This window comes from Eschrichtius robustus, chromosome 3 (genome assembly GCF_028021215.1).
Source record: "Eschrichtius robustus isolate mEscRob2 chromosome 3, mEscRob2.pri, whole genome shotgun sequence".
Classification (NCBI taxonomy): Eukaryota; Metazoa; Chordata; class Mammalia; order Artiodactyla; family Eschrichtiidae; genus Eschrichtius; species Eschrichtius robustus.
The window spans coordinates 133,774,371-133,796,433 of NC_090826.1; the positions used below are offsets into that span (position 1 = coordinate 133,774,371).

At 41.8% G+C, this 22,063-nt stretch overlaps 1 protein-coding gene across 1 annotated transcript in view; it reads left to right on the forward strand.

Moving 5' to 3' along the window:
• Window positions 1-22,063, forward strand: part of PAPPA2 (pappalysin 2) — a 300,507-nt gene that overhangs the window by 222,521 nt on the left and 55,923 nt on the right. The window contains exons 15-16 of the mRNA XM_068538389.1: window positions 2,590-2,767; window positions 3,951-4,164. Of these exons, the coding sequence (XP_068394490.1) occupies window positions 2,590-2,767; window positions 3,951-4,164 (392 nt within the window). The remainder of the gene's footprint in view (window positions 1-2,589; window positions 2,768-3,950; window positions 4,165-22,063) is intronic.

The window sequence follows — 22,063 nt, forward strand, 5'->3', positions numbered from 1 at the left end:
CAACCATTAGAAAACATGAGCACAATATGAGATAGAGACAGGATGCATTAGGCCAAAGGTAATGATGCTTGAGAAGAAGATGAGAAAGATGAGTTATGATGAGGGAAGAGTGGAATCACGATTGGTTAGTCAGGTATCAGTGGTTTGGAAGATTGGAATTGTTTTCATCTTGTACCAGTTGACTGCTTAGCAGGTTGTGGATCTGTGGAAGAATTTCACTTGCTTAGACATGGTCAGAATTTAAAGACACAATCTTTGGTTTCAGGTGGTTTAGGTTCTGCATAGAGAGAGACAGGTTTAACATACCTTGAAGCACCAACTCCTTGGTCTATGATGCTTTGGTGAGAAAGGCAGAACTCTTATCACCTGCCCTTGACTCAGCTTAACTCACACTAGAAAAGAGATGGAAAGAAGGAAAAAGAACAAAAACAAAGTAGGAACTAAATACATTTGTGTGATATAGGTAAAGAAGGGGAGAGAAGAAAAGATGGTGTTTGCAATTCATTAAAATTAGGAACAAATTCAAGACAAAATGGTTAATACCTAATGAAGCCAGGAGAAAAACCAGGCAATATATGCAGAGTTTGAGAGACATTCTTTAAGTGATCATTGTGGTTTGAGCCAGTCTTCCAGGCTGTGATCAGTGTGGCAGGGACAGAGTTGGGAGAAGGAAGGTGGGAGCTCACCTTTTGCCAACCAAATGGTGGAGTCAGCAAACACAGCTTTCCAGCTGACCACTCCTGTCACCCAAGGCTGGCCCCACTAAACAGATTATACGATCCTGGCTCGTGATCACAAGACAGTGGGGATATTTGCTTTTTGTTGACACCATAACTTAAACTAAACAGAAAAATGTGTCTGGCTTTGAATTGGGCTCTTCTGGCAGGCAACAGGGAAACACTGGAAAGCAGCGAGGAGCAGCCAGCCAAGAGTGGGTGTCAGGGGTGACAGGTGCTTTCACCAGTCATTTTACCTTTGGCTTCGGTGCCACTGTGGTCTCCTGTTGGGATGGCTGGCTGAGCCGCAGAATCTCTCCACTCTCCCTTTGACTTTTGGTAACCCATTGGCTAGAATGACGGCTGTGCTTTCTCCCAAACAAGCCATGAACATCCAGGTCTCTGAGTGCCTGCTCAGCCTGTTCCCCTCACTCTGAATACTTTCTTCTCCCTGCTTCCCTTCTGCTGCTGGGAAGTCTCGCTCATCTTTCAAAGGCCAGTTCCTGAGTTACCTACCCTGTGAACCTCCCCCCAAACCCTCTCCCTCCTACCCAAGTATGGGCAATCCCTCCTCCAGCCCCTGTAGGGCTATCTCACCACCACAAAACAAGCATGCATATATTATATCGCTGTATTTTTTTTTAACGGCAACTTATATTTTCTTTCTCCTTGGTCCATGTTTTCTACTTCTTTCATTTTATCATTTGCATTCTTTGTATTATATTCTCTCAAATCATTACAGAAGGAAGTAGAATATAACAAAAATATATCTCCTACATTTTCCTTTTTTACGTTCTTTCCTCCCTTCCTCTTTCTCTTTCTCCTTCTTTCCCTTTTTCCCCCCTTCAATTGTTTTCTGATACACTGCTCCAACCTATGATTTGCTCTGCTGGTAGATTATTAGCTCCTTGAGGGTCTTGTTTATCCAAACCTAGCAAAGAATCTGGCCCTTCTAGGTGTTCAAAAAATGTCTCCTCGTTTATTTCATGATGATGAACTCTAGGGCTCCCCTACAGAACCCGCAGGCCCAGGGAAACAGCTGGAATCTCTCAAATTTAACTACAAAGTTTGGAAGATGCCCGTGTGCATTAAGTCTCAGCTGTTCTTAAAGCCTAGGCACCATTCTCAGAGGAGACAGTTATGTTTAGTAGCACTGTCTGTTGGCTTATCAGTAAAGGTCCCAGCAGGAAACAGATGACACACTCAAAGGTGGGCAATTTGAGGGACTTCAGTAAAGGGACCACTTCTAAAGGTGGGGGCAGGATATAGGAAATTACAGGGAGATGGTGCAGAATCCCAGGGTGAAGGGGTGATAGCCCCTGTAGGCCTGAAGAGTTGACTATATAGGGAGCAGTTAGCAGAACCCCTGGGAAGAGAGTGCAGGAGGTGTGTGGAGATCGCTGCCAAAGGGTGCAGCCAACCTACAGCAACCCCTAGGGAGGGAGTAGCAAGAATCAGCACCCTGACCTCCCTTGCCTCGCTCCCTCTCCAGTCTCCTGCCAGCGTTGCCCTGGGTGCTAAACCAAACACAAGTCAGAGGCATGAAATCTACAGGAGCCAGCATCCCAGGGCAAGGTGGGGAAGGGTAGAGAGTGGTCTGGAGAAGCACGTGGAGGATAGCCAAGAGTTGGCCTGGAGGAGTGTCTTCATTTAAGGATTCCCTTACACTAACATTTGCCTTCCATTAACAACATACCTGGGTAGTGTGAGATAGTACACTAAGACAATAAGGCATAAAGAGGGAGAAAGGCAAACTAATTTTGCCTGTTGTGAACGTTTGCACAAATAATCATCAGGACTCTTTCAAAGCCTGGCAACTGTTTTGATAAGCCTTTTTATGTCACCTTGACAGCAGAAAATTTTCTGTTTCTAGAAGGAAATTCTGCTCACATGTTCCTCTGGGCACTGGGACCGGGCTGTGAGCTGCATGCCCCTTGACTGTGGTGTCCCCGACCAGTCTTTGGTGAACTATGCAAACTTCTCCTGCTCAGAGGGAACAAACTTTCTGAAACGCTGCTGCATCTCCTGTGTCCCACCAGCCAAGCTTCAAGGTATTGTCTGGCCAACCAGGAGCGGTATGCAAGTTCTCTTCAGGTTCTCTCTCTTCGGGGGTACTTTGGGGATCTTTTCTTCACCCCAGTGCCCTTCCCATTTGGCTCTGCTGTATCACCCTCTTCTGATAACACAAGCACAGTCCCAAAGGGCAATACCATTCCTTGCCCCAGAGTGCCCTGACTCAAGATCTCATTAATGAAAGAAACTTAGACTTTCCCATTTTTATTTGACTCTATGTCCTCTGGACTCAAGCCAACTAACAGTTTTCTAATAATATTCATAATCCAGATACCCTTTATCATTCACATTTTTAAATGTAATGTTTACAACCATCCTATGAGTTAGGTTCTTTTAGTTCTGTTTTAGAAATGAGAGCATAGTTATATGAGCTGTACTGCTAGGAAGAGATGAAGACCCCACATCTTGCTCTTTACCTCCTGGACTTAGGTGTGCCTAACACTGTTTGAGCAGGCTTGTTACAAATGCAACCTCCTGAGCCTCATGCTGACAGATTCTGACTTAGTAGGTCCGAGGTGGGTTGGTGATGCTACCGTGGGGTGTCCATGGATTGCACTTGGAGAAACCATGAATGACCTTGAGGCATATGGTATGGTGTTGAAGTGCAGAACTTTGCATCCAAACTGCCTGAGTACAAACCCTGCCTCTGTTCTTACTAGCTTGGGCAAGTTACCTAAACTCAATTTCCTCAGCTGCAAAATAGGGGATAATGATGGTATCTATTTCATAGGGTTGTTTGAGGTTTGAAGTTTACACAAGTGAATACATGTAAAATGCTTAGAGCGGTGCCTGGCATATAATAAGCACTATAAAAGTGTCATCTAGTATTATTATAATGCTTTCCACAATACTGTCACTACTCTATTTTTATTATTTGTAGTGAGGAAGTGAGGTAATGATTTGGTTGGTAGCCCTCGTTTCATTCAGGTCATGAAAGAGCTTTCTGACCTCTGTGCTGTATAAGAGAGCACGGTAGATGCTCTGCGGGCACAAAGATATAGGATAAACATTTGACCTGAGGTTTTAGAGCAGCTGCTCCACAAAGAATAACGTGACTTTCCAAGAATGCCGGTATGTTGACAGGTCTTCGCTCTCTCTGCTAGTATTTTATTTCTGGACTCTCTGTTCTGAGCATCTTGTGCTTCTCTTTCTTGGAGTCAGGACTGAGCCCGTGGCTGACCTGTCTTGAAGATGGGCTCTGGTCTCTCCCTGAAGCCTACTGCAAGTTGGAGTGTGATGTTCCCCCTGTTATCCCGAACGCCAACTTGCTCCTGCCTCACTGCCTCCAGGGCAACCATGATGTGGGCTCCATCTGCAGATACAAATGCAAACCGGGCTACTACGTGATGGGAAGTGCGGAGAATAAAGTCAGGAAGTAAGTTGGATTGTTCCTGGTCTTTGCAGTTCTCTCTACCCTTGTACCTTGCTCCTGTTCCTTCATTTGCAAATCCTAGACCATTGTTTTGGAAATAATATTAAGACCTTCTGGGTTGTCCATTGTTTGTTGTGTTTGTTTTTCTATATAATCTCTCTTCACCTGCACAGGTGTGTTCCCCAGTCATGACAGGCAGGCTGGCCAAGTATGCTTTCTGTAAAGATATTCTTTCTCATAGGAGATTCCACAGTCTCATCTAGGTGTTTTTTAAAAGAATCTCTGTCCGAATTATTATTTTCCTTGAAAGTAAGTGTTATGAGCTTCTTAAGCGGTACACACATCACCCGAATGCAGCTCTGTCCCAGAGCACCCTCATCAGGACAGGTGGAGGCTTATGGTTGTGGCTATGGGAGAACCTGTCCGGGATGGTCCCCAGCTCAGGTATTTATTGGTTATGTGATGCTGGGAAGTCTTCTTTCTCTGCCTCAGTCTTCCTCATCTGTAAAATGAGGATGATAATAATAATAATAATAATAATGTAGGAACTAAATAAATCAGCATGTATGAAACATGAGTCAGTAAATTTATTTTTAAAGCATAAAACTCAATACATATTAGCTATTAATATTGTAATTATAGTCTCTCTGCTTTCTTCTTCCTGGACTTTGTGTGTATACACTCCTAGACCCGGAAACCAAGAGAGCCTTTCTTCTGAACCCATGGTGGATCAGAAAGAACAGAAGCTTACTGCATCATTTAAGAGGAAGGGTTTTAAAGAAAGTCACGCTGGGGTTCAGATCCCAGTTGTTCCCCATTTTATTAGCTGAGTAACCTCAGGCAAGTTACTTAACTCTTTGGGTCTCATCTTTGTAAACTGGGGATAATGCCCTCACCAGAGTGCTCAGTTGAGGATTAAACAAGATAATACATATTCAGCCCAGTGCCTGGTTTGTGCTAAGTGCTCAATAAATGGTTTCAGAAAAAGAAACATTTTCCGAACAAACAAAACAAGCAAAAAGCTTTCAGAAGAAGAAACTCCTTGTACTCAGTAAATAGTAACTATGATTTTCCTACCATAAATTATGTCAGTAAAGGAGAAAATCAGATTTATTTCTTACCCAGGATTTAGTTCAAAATCTGATCATAGTAGGCATTTTTTTAAAGACTTTTTGTTTGAGCTGACATAATCCCAGCCATGGCATTACCAGTGATTCCAGGAGATACCAACTTTGATTGTAAGCTAGAATTCTCTAAGGGAGCAAAGGAAAGAACAGGAAGCCTACTCTCTGGCTCCGATTTGCCCTTCTCTAGTCAACATCCAGCCATCTCAACATGGGATGGATTGAGTCCGGCTTTGCCCAGAGCCTTTCACTCCCAAGAAAGCCCAAGATCATATTTGGGAGGGGGAGAGGGAAGTCCCCTCCTCAAGATCTCAGCCCGAGGCAAGAGCCTGGCTAATTAGAACATGAATAAATACTGATGAAAAATTCATAGGAAGCAGCATTCTGGTTCAGTGACTCTAGCAGGTATAGTCAACAGTTTTTGACAGCTGAAAACACATTTGCATGTGATGGTCATAGGGTCTAGATCAATTTGCGTCAGCATGCATTGACGGGTAGTGAGTACCCAGGTCATCTTCCAGTGAGAATGGCATTACAACCAGCCTGAAGGCTGCTGTTTTCTTGCTTTTTTCCTTCTCTTCTTGCCTCCCTTTTCACACGCCTGAGCCAACTCAGGTGTCTGCAGAACAGTGCAATGAAGACTAGAGGGAGAGAGAAAAGTCTCGGGACCAGGAGGAATTCGGGGTGGAGGCATTATTCCTAGCTCCCCTGGGCCCATGGCTGAGCTTTGCCTTGGGAACAGTGAGGCTTCCTCCATGACGATGGGCTTTCTGCTGCATCTGCATATCTGACTCCACCGGCTTCCCTGCCCCAGCAGGGGCCCACAAGGGCCATTTGCTGGCACAGCTTTCTTTTCTGGTCGAGAAACTGGAAGCTTGCATCACAGCATCAGCATCGGTTTGGGCTTAAACATTTACATTCACAAGCACCATGCTGAGGAGAGATTAAATTATTTACTGCACTGCATAAACTGGTTTTAATCTTAGTTTACACCTGTTTACATAGCCAGCAGTGGACTGGTAATCAGAAGTTTGCAAGTCAGGAGTAAATCACTGTCGCTCGCTTCTTGTGTTTACCCAACGAACTATGTCAGCCTTGTTCCTTGCTTGGAACCCAGAGTTGTACAGATGGAGCCCTAAAATTCTTTCTAGGACATGCAGGCAGGGAGAGAAGAAGTTGAGAGAAGTTAACAGGGAGATTAACCCAGACAGAGTGGGCACATGCTAGTCTTCTGCAGTTCTCTGAGTAGTGGAAAAACCTCCTAGATGGTCAAATTTGCCGCTTGTTCTTTGCATGACCCTGAACAATGTATTTCACATCCACGTGTCTCGGTTTTTGCCTCCTTGATGTGAGGAGTAGTAATGATTTTTACCCAAGAGTATTGTTTTGAGGCCCAAAGCAGGTAATGTACTGAAAGCGTTTTATAAACTATGAAGTTCAATACATACGCTAGAAATTACGTTTTGTTCATTTCTTTTTAAAAGAAGGAAACAGCTACCAAAATGTCAGCCAAGTACATTGCCTTCCTGCTTCTTCTCAAGTCTGTTGAATATTGTTTCAAGAGAAAAAAGATAAATGCTGCATCTGACTTTTCTCTTCTATCCAACCTGTTTCAGCTTTGTCCCATTGCACTTGCGGATACAGGGAGGGCACAGCTGCAGTTGGCACTTCTTCCTGTGGGTGCTCTATGCCAGCTTCGGGGTTAGGAGTGAAGATATCAGTAAGACCTAGGCTCTGGCCTCAGGAGCACACAGCCTCCATGCTCCCTCTTTCATGGACATTATTTCTCCTTACAGTGGAGCGTAGGAGAGGACATGGGCTACAGGTAGGCCCTTTCTCCTGGCCCCTGGATCCCTTGCCCCTTCTTCCCGGGATCTGAAGGCGACACTGCTCACACTGACTCTAGTTCCTGAAGACAGGGAAATGCAATGGCTTTGGCCTGGGTCAAGGACTCTGGCCTTGAAGTCACGGGTAGAGTCAGTATCACCCAAACTGTATGGATTCTCCAGAGGGAAAAATTGAGAAGGAGAGTAACAAAAAATTCAATAAAACAAAATGAATGCCCATTATATAGTACAGCCATACAATTATACGGGCATATCATGAAATATCCTGTCACCATTAAAGATGGTTAGAAGAATATTAAAGACATGAGAGAACATTCACAATACAATAAGTGGATAAAAGCAGAACATAATTATTATAAATGACACAATCCTTATTTTCCATATTAAAGGTATGTTTTTATCATTCTTCTTCAGAAGCTAGAAGTGATTATAATATTAATAGTCATAATCTCTAGGTGGTAGGTTTATAGGGAATATAACTTATCTTCTTCTGCTTGTTTATATTTGCTAAGTTTTCTAGACTTTATAATGAGATAAATGAATAAACAGTTTAAAAAAATAATGAAGTGAGCTAGAAAGAGGAGATCATAGCCAATTTGTGGAGGCAGAGAGTGATAAAAGAAAACTAGACAGATCCTTCGAAAAAGGCAAACCAAGCAGAGACCAGCACTCCAAGATGGCAGTAAGACAGGGACGTGACCCTTCCATCCTGTGTCCAGACCCTTCTGTGTTTTGAAGACAAACACTGTCTCTGTTCTTGAAGGTCATTTCAGACCTCCTCTCCTCCAGTCGTAACACCTCTTCCCTAACTTCCAGCAGATCATCTCACTCCCTAAAGTGCAAAGGTCTGCCCACAGGTGTCCAAGCTAATTGACACCTCCAAACGTGTTCTCCCCCTTCTCACTGTCTGAAATGAATTATGACCAACAAGGACCTACTGTACAGCACAGGGAACTGTACTCAATATTTCATAATAACCTATAAGGGAAAAGAATCTGAGAAAAAAAAATATATATATATATTCTTTATGTATTATATATATATGTATAACTGAATCACTGTGCTATACACCTGAAACTAACCCAACATTGTAAATCAACTATACTTCAGTTAAAAAAAAAGAACAAAACCCTTATTTATTTATTTATTTTTTAACTAGAAAAAAACCACCAAAATCTCAATACTCTGGGCAAGTGGTGTGACTCAGGGAGATTTTTTTGTCTTCTATTTTGGGATTCTTTTAATAAATAATCATATTTTATAATAAATTTAAAATTTTTTTTTAAATAAAATGAATTTTGAACTCCTCCACCTTTGCTCTGCATCCTGTACCCCTTCTAGAGAATTTCTCTCAATCACTTTACCTTCCTCTTTCCTACATCTGAAGCCTCTTCCTTCCTCTCGCCTGGTTACTTCTCTTTAATTGTGCTCAGGTCTCTCCTCTGTTAAAATTCAAACAAGCAGAGCCTTTTATTGACTCCATGTCCCCCTCCAGCTACTACAGCTTCCCCCTCCCTTTTACAGTGAAACTTGGTGAAAGAGTTGTTTGTATTCACTGTCTCCATCTTGCCATCTTCTCCCTCCTTCACACTTTGACACTCAGGTTTTATTCCCATCTCTCCACTAAGGCTGAGCCTGCCATGGACCCCACTGCTGTCAAATGCAGGGACTCTTTTAGGACCTTATGTTATGTGAGAATAGTTGGCTTATGTCGCGGTCACCCTGTGAGATAGGATGGACTCTCCCACCCAAGTCTGGTTTGGATGTTGAAAGTAATGATGCCACACATTGACCAAGAGAGTATGAAAAGGTTTATTACTCACATAATGAGGTTTTCAGGGGAGAGAAGGGGAAAATTCCAAGTTGGTCTTCAAATGGCTTGAGCAATCAGGGAAGGGAGAATGGTCTGGAGTTGTATGGTGGTTAGGGGGTGAGGCTTGGGGGAGGGTTTGTGCATGTGAACAGGACCTGGCGTGGTTTGAACTTTCTGCTGAAGCCAAAAGAGGAAGCACCCAGGCTTTCTTACAGTCTTGCTCAGATGTGGGATATGGTGGGGCTTGAAAGCCATCAGAGTCAAACATCAAAGGTAGAGTCTAGCTCTTCATTACAACATGGTTGGCTAGACCCTCCTTGAGACTTTTTCCTTGATTCTGCTCTATCTCACTCCCTTGATTTTCCTCCTTCTTCTCTGTCTCTTCTCAATTTCCTCTTCTGGCTTTTTCTCCTCTGCCCATTTCTTCAATATTGGTGTCTCTGTGCTCATTCTTCTCTCTTGCTCTGCACACTTGTATGGGCTGAAGATCATTTACCCCATAGCCTCGACTACCTTCCACATGCTGATGATTGCTAAAACCACACCTGCTATCTAGTCTCTTCCTATAAGGGCCATAAGACCCATTAGGACAACAGCCTACAGATATAGCCACTTGGGAAATCCGATCTGCCTTTCAAACTCTTACTATATAATACAGAGCCTATTATAATCTCTTTCAAATCTGCACATCCTTCTGTGTTCCATGTGGTTGGACAGGTCAGGGACCTGCATATAACCTGAGACTTTCGAATGTCCTTCACCCTCAGTCATCAACTTCCATTGGGTGTCATCATCTTACTGACTCTTAGATATGGCCATTTCTCCTCATCCCTGCTGCCATTTCTCTATGACAGATCACTATCCTTTTTCACTTCTGAACTGATCTTTCTAACTCCAGTCTTTCCCCCTTCAATACATTCACTACTTTGCAGCAACAATGATCTTCAAAACACTCAAATCCAGTTATAGTATTCCCCTGCATAAAACTAAATGACCAGCCTTTCTGCTATTTCATCTAAGAAAATAAAAAAGCTTAAACTTAAAATATTTTCAAGGTCTTGCATGATCTATCTGGGCCTGGCTTACCTAGCTTCGTCGCTGACTGTCTTCCCTGAGAGATCACTTCCCTCCAACTGTAACACACAACACCTTCTGTACTGTAGGCTCTAAGGCTCTGGACTTCTTTTACTTCTTTATATACACCATGGCTAGCATGCCTCTGGGCCTTCAAACATGCTATTCCTTCTGGCCAGAGCTCTCCCCAGCAGTGGCCTTTTGCTTGGCTAACTCCTACTCCCCTATTTTTTAGCATATTTGTGATATTTGTCTAGGAAGCCTCCCAGATCTCCCCAGTCTGTAGGAAGTGTCCCTCCCATGGTTTCCCACTGCACAGAACACTTCCCTGACAACATCATTTATCTCACTGAGTAGAAATGGTTCGATTACCTGTCCAATAGACCATGGATGTTTGTTTAGCATTATGTGCCCCGTGGCTTCTACATTTATTGGTAGGTACTCAATAAATAGTTTCTAAATGGATGAAAAGACTGAACTATAAGAAAATTCATGATAGGATTTTAATGTTAATTTTGATGCTAAAAATGGTGCAGGAAAGAGGGTGTTTTTTTTTTTTTGTTTCTTATGAGGGTATGGAAATTTCGATTTCAAGTGCTTTAGAGTGGAAGGAACCCTTAAAAATATTATGTCTATTTTTCTTCTAGCAATTGTCTCAGCAACATAGAAGGAATGGTCATTCTCCAGAGACAGTTTTAATTTCATTTATTCAACTGACATTTAAGCTTGATTGGCAAACTGTACAAGTTGGTGGTAACAGAAAAAGGATTAGACCTCTCCCTCTCAACAAGCTCACCAGAACAGTGGTTCTCATACCGGGCTGTACATTAGCATCACCTGCAGAGAGTTCAGATATCTTAATGCCCAGCACAAACCCCAAACCACTTACATCAGAATCTCTGGAAGTGGCACCCAGGCATTAGTCCTTTGCAAAGCTCCCCAAGTCACTCCAATGTGCAGCCAAAATCAAGAAGCACAATCTACAGGCACAAACCTTTCTCTGTGTAAGAACAATATCAGTCATGGGATTTTGACTTTCCTAAAACTATCCAGAGTAACATTTTCTTTTCTCAAAATTACTATAGCAGCACTTTTGCATGCCAGATTTCACGCGTCTCTTTGAGGTTTATTTATTTTTGGAGTTAATAGAGAACATACAAACAATGGGAACTTCAAAGAAATTGCCATGTTTAGATAGTTTCAGGAGTTCTTTCTTATTCATATTTTATAATACACACACACCTTTCGTTTCCTTCCATGCAATTTACTTCCACATATACGTCATCATTAATCACATTAATCAGGTTAATGTTTCATTAACCTGACCTCCCAGGGAGCTAAAATAAGTGTGTATGACTTATATTTTATCAAAAAGACCGCGTTATATTCTCCCTTGTCTTTCACTCCCATTGTTACCTTTTTCTCATTAGGTGTTATCTTTATGTGTGAAGGTTAGGCTAACCTCGTTAGGGCTCATAATTAATTTAAATTATAAATTATCCCAACCTTCTAACTTTACTTAGACAGCCTCTCCCTCTAAGTTAGTCATTCATCAAGATACCATCTGAAAGGTACTGTAGTAGTAATAACTTTTTAAGAGTAATTGTAAATAGCCATCCTTCTGAGGGTCACTTTTCCAAAGAACATGAATCTATTTAAGTTCTAGAAACACAAATGTAGGTTCAGACTGCAATATTGTAAATAGGCCTCACATTGTGCCTATTTATTGTCTGACAAATGTTTGGTTGGTAAAACCCTTCAGTGAGGTTTGTCTGATCCGATTTGGGGGGAGGGTGCAAGAGGGCTTTGTAGCTAGATGTGTGTACTTGACCCATCTCTGTACACATAGGAAGACTTAGTGTGGCAGAAAGTTAAAACACATAAGGTCTCAACTCTGTTCTATTGGGTTGATGATGATGATGATAATGATGATTCATCACTATGTGCTGTGTGTGTGAAGAGCTTTACATACATTACCCCATTTATTTCTTATGACACTGATAAATTTTATTATATGATAAAATAATAGTATAATGTAGAATAATATGAGATGGTAATATATAGTGATATAATATAATAATAATAATACATTTAAGTACTTTATTATCCCCTCTTCCAGATAAGGAAACTGAGACTCAGAGTATTGTTAAGTAGTCATCCCATGATCAGTCAGCCAATACATGGTGCTAAAACCATTCTAACTCCAAAGCCCATGCTCTTGGCTAATAAGGCTTTTGATCGTGGGTAAATTACTACATTTCTCTGAGCCTCTTTTTCCACCTCTGAAAAATAATGGAAAATCTTGAGTGACTTCCAGCTCTAAAAGTCTATATTTTATTTTCTATCTCAACAGAATCAATGAGGAGATTTAACACTTTGGTATAACACCATTGAGAGAAGTGATACATGAAATTTATTGCCACCAGGAAAAAAAAGAAGCAGCAATATATCATAAACACAAATACTACACAGACAAGATCTTGGTAGGCAATACTTAGTAGGTAATACTTGGAGAGCTTCTGATCCAAATGAGTAGCCAAGGTTTTATTTCTTCCTCTTAATGGGTTTTGGTGAATTGTTCTCCACTCACCCCCAAGAGGATTAGATCTAGATCTTTCTTGAAGACAGAATATTGGGTACATTTTTAAGGATTTCTAGAATTGAGTTTAAAGATTAAGCACTTCTCTAAAATGTCTGAAGAAGAAAATTTAGTCAGCTTTCTAGGAAGGCTTTCCTTTGTCCAAGATTTATCTCTTTGCTTAGTGGTTAATTACGCAGGTTCTGGCGTTAGTGAGATATAAATTTACATCCCAACTCTGCTATTTATTAGCTCTTTGACCTTTCAAGTCACTGATCTCTATTGAACATGACTATTTTTATTTACCAGATGGATAATAGGAAAGAGGGATACTTACAGATATTTTTAAGGATTAAATGAGACAGTAGATATAAAGAACTGAGCACAGTTCTTAGATCAAGCTTCAAGTCAGAAGTAGCTGCTGTTTCATCATCATCATCATCATCATTTCCAGCAGGTTAATACTCCTTTGTAAAATGACTGTTGCTTTTGGTGTGTTTAACAGCTAATCTTCTTCTTTAGCAAGGAATATACTCAGCTACATTTTTATCAGGGGCTGTTGTTTCCTGTCCTGTGGTTGGTTCCTTTGCCCCAGAAAAACAACATAGAGACCAGGAAGACTGCAGGTGGCGTTCCAAGTGGGAAGTATAGGTCTTCAGTTACCAGGGCGGTAGGGGAGTGCATTTCCCCTGTCTATAAAGAAAACACACACATCAAAAGAGAAAGTTCATTAAATTAAAAAAAAAAAAATACATGTACTTCCCTCCACCAATCAGAACCTCCTCTGAATGTTTCATCTCATCCCAGTGTGAGTTATACAAATACTACAGTGGCTTCAAGTGGACCGTGAAAAGGAAAAAGGGGGATGTGGAGAAAAAGAAATGGAAATTAAATCGTCAGCAAGATAGAGCTGGACATACTTCAAAAATTAGGGTGGGCAAATACAGTCAGGCTGGTCTTGGAGGAGAAGGGAAGGGCATGTCCTGGAGACATTACCTAGATTTTTAGTCTCTTTTGATCTTTTTGAACCATAGCTCAATTCTCTGAGGTTCAACTGATTTTATCCTACCATAAGAAAGGAAAGAAAGACTTGGCTAACGAAATGAAATGTGCAGTTGAGGCGAATGCTAAAACTCCTTAAGTACCCTGGATTTGTAATTTTAAAAATTCAGTAAAATAATATACCTCATTTGTAAGTTCTGTGTCATAACACTGTGCATATACATACATGACTAGATGCTAAACCTATCTATATAGAGACACACAGGTTAGCTCTGATTTGGCAATTAAGGGACACACGGTAATCTTTATGTACACTCATGCATCTGTGAGAAATAGAAATTTGTTTTCTTTCCATTAAGACATTGTCTGGCTTTATAATTAGTGTTTATAGTAAATACATTCGAAGTTTATCCTTGGAATCCTCAATTCTCTTGCCATTGTAGGATAATGTGAGATTTAGGCTAATTTACTACAGCCTCTTTTGGCATGAAAGTGACTAAACCTCTGCTCCAAGCCTTGGACACTCACACACACACCTGGGCACAGGCCAGCTTGCTGCTGCAGGCTTCACAGGCTCTGGTGATTGGCATGCAGCCTTCACTTTGAACAGAGCATTTGATGAACTTATAGATTTCCCTGTGACCTTCAATCCCAAGCTAGGGAGCGTCTTGTTGTAAAACTGTCCTTTCTCTTCTGATATTATATTGACCACTGATTTCTCTATTAATCAGGAAAAATAATTTTAAAAATCTAACATGAGTAAGTGCTGGGTTGTTATATATAAGCCATTAGGTTCTTCAACTCACAAATTCTCTCCCTGATGCCCTTTCTACACTTCCTTTTTCCTACCCCATCCCGTCTCAGGCTCCCTCTAAGCCCTTCTTCAGCATACTGGGTGAACATTTTGATTGTGAGCTTGCCTTTTTTCTTTAGTAATAAGGTCAGGTCAGGCCCAGCTAATTCATGAACTGTCTCCTGAAAGATTCTGGGTGGGACAAAAATCTGAAGTATTAAGTAGGGTGGAAAGACTGAGTAGAATGCTAACATTCCACACTTGTATCTCTCATACATGCACACACGCACACACACACACACACACAGGGAACACAGAGGAAGAGAGAGAGAGAGAGAGTGATTTTGGTCATCAGAGCTAATAACTTCCACGGCTTATTGAACATTGTATGTACTAGTCATTGTACTACATGCTTTATATACACTAACTTATAAAATCTTCCAAAGACCCTGTAAGGAAGCTATTATCCCCATTTTTCAGATAGGAAAACTGAGAGAAGAAAGATTAGGTGACTTATTGAAAGTCAGAGACTTATGAAGAGCCACGGCTGGAGTTTGAGCATTAGTCTCCTGATTCCAAGTCATCTACTCTTAACCACTTTGCACACTATCTTCCTGATGGAAATTACCCAGTGAAGCCACTAACAACCTGCTGAAGGTCACTGTGACCTCTGACTCTTCCTCTTAATTCAGGGAAAACTGGCAAAGAGAAGGTTAATCAGCCTTTCCATTCCAGCCCACATCAGAGGGATGAGGCAAATGCAGGGTTCACCTGTGTAAATTCTGAAGTCATTATGTAGGTCACAACTTGCCAGAATTTCTGATAACTCTTTAGTGGATTCAGGTCTTATCACTGCTGTGACTTCTGGACAAGGAGCCATGTAAAGAGCTTTGCTTTCTGGAAGAGCAACAATGATGGGCAGTGATGGATTCGTGAATTCCCCGGTGAGGGTGTGAATGTGTGGACATCCTGTGAGCACTTTTCATGAGGCCTGTGAGTTGGACTGACCAGGAACAGGAATATAACAATATCTAGAAGAAGAACTCTTCAACTAGAAACTTTATGAAGATAGCCAAAGGATTCCTTGCAAATGAGAGATCCTACCCTCTGAAGTGGATTTCATACAATTTGTGGCCCTTTTCTGCCAGACTTTTGTCCCACCCAGGCTCTTTTCCCCCACAGGGGCCACGTATAGGCCTGTTTTTTTCCATTTAAACTTTAGACTAAGGCTTCAAACACACACTGCCTTTCACATCACTGGTTCTTGCATGCACTGCTCCTTCTACCTGGCAGGTCCTTCTCCTCTAACAAACCCATCTTTAAGCATTCCTTTCCTGGTATTCTTCCTTATGTCCCTCTTTGGGTTCCCACAGGTTAGTCTTCTGGCCGTATAATTGTATTAATAGTTGTTTCTACAACAGCAGGACCTAATGTAATGTATGGGCACATACTGGGTGCTTAATGAGTATCTGTTGACTGAACATGTGAATGGACAAATACAGGCATACCTCATTTTATTGCTCTTTGCTTTATTATGCTTTGCAGATACTGCATTTTTTACAAATTTAAGGTCTGTGGTAACCCTGCATCGAGCAAGTTTGTCGGTGCTGTTTTTCCAACAGCATTTGCTCATTTCGTGTCTCTGCATCACATTTTGGTAATTCTCGCAATATTTCAAATCCTCCACCAGCAAAATATTATGAGTCACTGAAGGCTCAGATGACGGTTAGCATTTTTTTTTAGCAATAAATTATTTTTAAATTAATACATGTACATTTTTTAGACATAAAAGCTATTGCACACTTAATAGACCACAGTATAGTGTAAACATAACTTTTACATACACTGGGACACCAAAAAGTGCCTATGACGTGTTGTATTGTGATATTCACTCTATTGCGGTGGTCTGGAACTAAACCCACAATATCTCCGAGGTATGCTGTAACTGAATGATGAAAGACAATGAAAGCAAGAGATTCCTATTTAAGGTTTCCATGTTTTAGACCCAGTTCACCCCTGCATTTCAGTGTAATCCCCAGCTCCTCAAACACCCCCTGAAGGGAATAGATGTAGAATTATGTGGAATAATGTTAAGGTTTAAATTGCAGGCATTGGAGAAACCTCAGGATGTTTTTAGGTCTGGAGGTGACCCGAGCAGATTTAGTAGGAAGATAGCTCCGTCAGCTGTGTGAAGAATGCATGAGAGGGGCCAAGAGACTGGTAGAAAAGAGGTTCAATGGGGGCTGTTGAAGTGAGAGAGGCTGAGGGTTGGACGGTTTAGGCAGTGAGACATGAAGAAGTGGCCCCAAACTTGAGGTAGGGGTTCAGACTTACGGCCCGGGCATTATCACATCTGCCGATTTGGAGACGAAGAGTTAGCAGCAGGAAGATCAAAGATAGAAGTGAGGGGTGGAGCTTTGAAGTAGAATTGACCCCATGCTTTTAGGGGTTAGCAGGTTGCTCATTCTGACAGAGAGGCTCTATTTTACATGGAAGAGGAGCTTTGTAAGTTGTAAGCATTTTTATGAGTCAGGGAAAAATGAAAGGTCAAAGCCCATGGGTCCGGTGGGATGACCCTGCTGATTACTATTCCTTGTCCAGTCAAGAGGACTGGGAATGGGCCTCGGGAGGCCTGGTGTGAGTGAGGGAAGAACAACCATGATCGGCTGTGGACTAGCTATGCCTGGAGTCTGCTGCTCTCCATTTAGGATGTTGGCTTGAGAAACCAGGTCTGCAGTTTGTTAAGAGGAAAGCTGGCCTGGAGCTTGGAAGCACTGATGGTTCTGTCTGGGGTGGGGTAGAGGACCGTGTCTTTTAAAATGGTCTAGAAAACTACTTCCTAAACTTTAACGTGCATAGGAATCACTTGGGGATCTTGTTAAAATGCAGATTCTGATTGAGTCTGTCTGGGTGGGACCCTGAGATTCTGCATTTCTAAGCCGCCAGGTGGTTTCAGTGCTGTTGCTCTGGGAACCACCCTGTAAGCAGCAAGGGCCTAGAATGTTCTGAGTGAAGAAGCTTTCTAATTTCACTTCAGAAACTGACCACGTGCCCTGCAAAACGCTTAGCCAATTAATGCTTTGGTTTCCTAACCTACATAATGGAAATAGTAAGGCAGTTACTCCTTGTCCTTACCTTTCCTCTTTAGGGATATTCTGTGTGGTGAGACTTTGAGATACTCTGTACAAAGGCACAAAGTAAAGGGAAGTCATTTATCTGCAGCTCCATTTCTAATAACACTAGTGCTTCCAGATTTTGACTTAGGGATTGGCATCAGACAGATCACGGTACAGGCATACCTCGGAAATACTGGGGATTTGGTTCCAGACCATGGCAATAAAGCAAATATCATGATAAAGCAAGTCACACGAAGATTTTTTGGTTTCCCAGTGTACATAAAAGTTATGTTTACACTATACTGTAGTCTATTAAGTGTACAATAGTATTATGTCTTTAGAAACAATGTACATAATTTAAAAATACTTTATTGCTAAAAAAATGCTAACCATCATCTGACAACACAGGGTTGCCACAGACCTTCAATTTGTAAAAGGTGCAATACCTGTGAAGTGCAGTAAAGCAAAGCACAGTGAAACAGGTATGCCTGTACTGATCCCTGCTCTGCCATTAGGTAACCTCAGACAAGTTATTTTACTTTTCGAAAGCTACTTAGTCCATCTATAAAATAAACATCTATACATTCATTGAACCAATGTTTATTGGCACCTGTTCTGTACCAGACATTATGCTGAGCACTGAGGATATAATAGAAAATAAGGTCTTGCCCTCACCGAGCTCGCATCCCAGTGGGCGAGGCAGGCAACACACAAAATAATTACAGAGTATGCATTCTATGCAAAAATACACAGGTGCTTTAATTAAAAACCAAAAACATTAGAGGTATAAAATAAGGATGCTCTTGGGTGGCAAAAACTATCCTTAGATAAGAAGAAGAGCCAGCCAGGAAAAGAACAAAAAGAAAAGCGTCACAAGCAGAGAGAATGGTACCAACTTCCTTTGGCAGGAAAGAGCTTGAGTTGTGCTCGGGATTCTAGGTCCGGTGTGGACAAAGCACACTAAGTAAGATGAATGGGACGTAGGATGAGGTCAGAGAAAGTGTGGCCAACTCATGCAGGACCTCGTGAGTGAGAAAGTTTGGATTTTATTTTTCATGCAACAGGAAGCAATTGAAATGTCCTCAGCAGGAAAATGACATGTTCTAATTTATTTATTTGTTTTTACAAAAATATCCCTCTGACTGATGTTTGCAGACTAGGTAGGAAAGGGCCCAGAGGAGAAGTGAAGTCTCCAGTAAGGAGTTGAGAGATGGGAACGTGGGCTAATGCTCATGGCAGTGGAGATGCAAGAGATATGGGAACAGATGCTGGAGATATTTGGGAGGTAAAACTAAGAGGACCTACTGATGGATTGAATAAGATCATACTCACTTGGGAAAAAGGTAAGACTGAGACAAAGAGTAGAATCAAGGATGTCTCCTAAGTTTCAAATTTGGGCAACAGCGTAGATGGTGGTATCATGTGCTGAGCTGGGGATGATTACAGAAGAGCATGTGTGGAGAGAAGGGAATCAAGAACTCTCGTAATCACACAGGATGGGTTTGAGGGTAAAATGATATGGATATATATCCTTCTGTACAATGCCTAGCATTTCAGTGCTCAATATTTTATTGTTTTTCTGTTATTATTATTATTACTCATGAGGGACGACTCATTGGAGACACCAGATGCCCTTGATCAGTAAAGACATGATAATTCCCTTGGACTCAACAATCATACTTTTATTTTCTCCAATGAAAAATAAATATTACTTTTGAAAACCCTGCAGTGGTGATAGAAGGATGGGGTAGACTCATGTGTGCCTCAAGCAACATCAATCAAACTTTCAGCCAAGTTTTGATTACAAGATCTTTATTTCTGGCAATGATGTAAGAAGCAGAAAGAGCACAGCTGGATTTTCGGCACTAGGTGGATACCACAAGTTCTGGAAATTGGAAAAAGCATCTTCTAACTTGGAAATTGTGGTGATTTGTCTGGAGTAGTTAGAGGGAAAATAAATACAAACCTTCCCCTACCCCCAAACCCTCATGGTACCACTTACAGAGTAAGTTGTCTGGCTGTAACTGTCGTGTTTGGTCTTTGCTAAGCATCCAGCCTTTTGGCCGGTGTTGTTAGGTGGGTGATTTTGCTCTCTGATTTCTACACCTATGGTTTATTTTTACTAGCATAGGAAAGTAGCATAGATTTTAGTAGTTTGCCAACCTGGCTACATTTTAAGACTGCTGACAAATTTAAAAATATAGAGTGTGAGGGCAGTTCCAGGAGATTTAGGCAAGCTAGTTTTTTCTACAGTTCCTACATGATTTTGATGGGGCTGGTCTACAAATGTCATTTGGAAACCATTGTTGGTGTTTCCAACACCATGTTGGGGTGCTATGTTATGATTTCAAAGCTCTGAGTTCTATTCTTGCTTTTGCCTTTGACTTGCTTGCTCTGTGACATTGAGCAAGTCACCTCATAGTTATTAATGTGCAGTTTCCTGCCTGTAAAATGAGATATTTTAGCCTCTCTTACTCCCCTGGGATAAAGAAAATACAGGGAGCTGATAGTCCGTAAATAGAATATTTCAAGTGAAAGGCACTTGCACTGGACTATCAGAAAAGTCTTGGAATCTCTGCCCTGGTGAGGGCCTGCCTGTGTGCTTTGTCTAATATCCAATGCCATCATTCTTTGAAATGCAAACCTATTCATTTCATGACTTAAAAAGTGTCCCTTAGCTTTTGACTCATACACTTTATGCGAAGGAGTTGGACCATTCTGAATAAACCAATGTTTTCATTAATGATTTTATAAGGGTCAGAGGTTACTCCTCAAGATCACCAAACTAGAAGAAACGCAGAGGCAGTGTTGGTACCGCTGGGGGTTAAAGTTCTGCCATTGTTATAGGCTTCAGTCCCCTTCAAGGGCCCGATGTGGAAACCAAATTTCCTGGAGCTGGGAGGAATACAGGACACCCTGAATTCCTACCACAATCTCAGTCCCTTTTTGAACAAAGGCCAGAACCAGCCCATGACACTCAAGTGCCAAGCTCCATACCATGTGATCTCAAGAGTCGTTTCCTAAGTGGGTATAGACAGGCATTGACATGGAGCCAGTGACACTGACCAATCAAATGCTTTGCGAGAAGTCTGAGGGTTGGGCCTGAACTGTGTCATCTGATTGATTGACATGCAGAAGACAGCCCCTGTATAAGGGAGATGAAACTGTAAGGAGAATCTGTGAGGTTGAGGGGGCATAGGAACCCCTGCAGGAAGGAAACAGGATTTCCTAGGGAAGCAGGACTCTCTCCCAGCCTCTCCCCGCCCCTTCCTGTAGTGCCTCCTCCGGGGTCCAGGGGCACCCATGTGAACTGTGTTGCTTCCCTTGCCTCCTTACAGCCTTCTTCCTCCCTTACCACCGATATGACTGGTGATTTGCAGCGCAGGGCCTGTCACATTACCTGGGTACCACCCGCAACACCCAACTCACTCTTCCCCAGCCAAGTTTGATCTCTCTCCCCTCATCCTTGAGGTTATTAAACTGGCAAGGAAATATATGAAATCGGCATTCTTGAATGGCTCTCCACTCTGGGCAAGAAAAGGGAGGACTGTTTCCATGGCTGAAGCGTTCCAACCAATTCAGAGAAAAATACCACATGAAGTCAAAATATTGTTGTCCTGGCCAAGCAAGGGTTTTCCTTTATGACCATGCTGACATGCAAGGTTTACAGCCTTGCCTCTCCCCTGGTGTCAGTGGTATTGCCTGCTCTCTCCAGCTGGGGAATGACAGTTCAGCAGAGGTAGGGGAAGGATTTCATCTGTGGGAGGTGATAAAAAGGAGAGAGTCCCTGGGAGAATATAAACTCTGTAGTGTGAAAAAAGGGTAGACTATCCAGCCTAGGAGAGGGACAAAAATGAACTTCGTTATAGTAAAAAGAACTGCATACGCTTCCTTGAAAATCGATTAGAGAAGACATTTTTAAATGTCATCTTCCAGGAATAAAGACGCAGATGCAGAGAATGAACTTGAGGACACGGGGAGGGGGAAGGGTAAGCTGGGACGAAGTGAGAGAGTGGCATGGACATATATACACTACCAAATGTAAAATGGGTGGCTAGTGGGAAGCAGCTGCATCGCACAGGGAGATCAGCTCGGTGCTTTGTGACCATCTAGAGGGGTGGGTTAGGGAGGGTGGAAGGGAGATGCAAGAGGGAGGGGATATGGGGATATATGTATACATATAGCTGATTCACTTTGTTATACAGCGGAAACTAACACAACATTGTAAAACAATTATACTCCAATAAAGATGTTAAATAAATAAATAAATAAATAAATAAATAAATAAATAAATAAATAAAATGTCATCTTCCTTTAGGGAAAGAAGCCTTATACTAAAGAGTACACAGTGTGTGATTTCATATATATATAAAGTTTAAGAACAGGCAAACTGAATCTAAGCTGATGAAAGTCAGAAGAGTGTGGGTTGCAGGGGTGTGGGAAGGTTCAACTGGGAAGAGGGATTTCTAGGGGGGGCTGGAAATTCTCTGTACCTTAATCTGAGTGGTGATCACCCAGATGTATTCACATGTAAAAATTTCTTGAGCTATATACT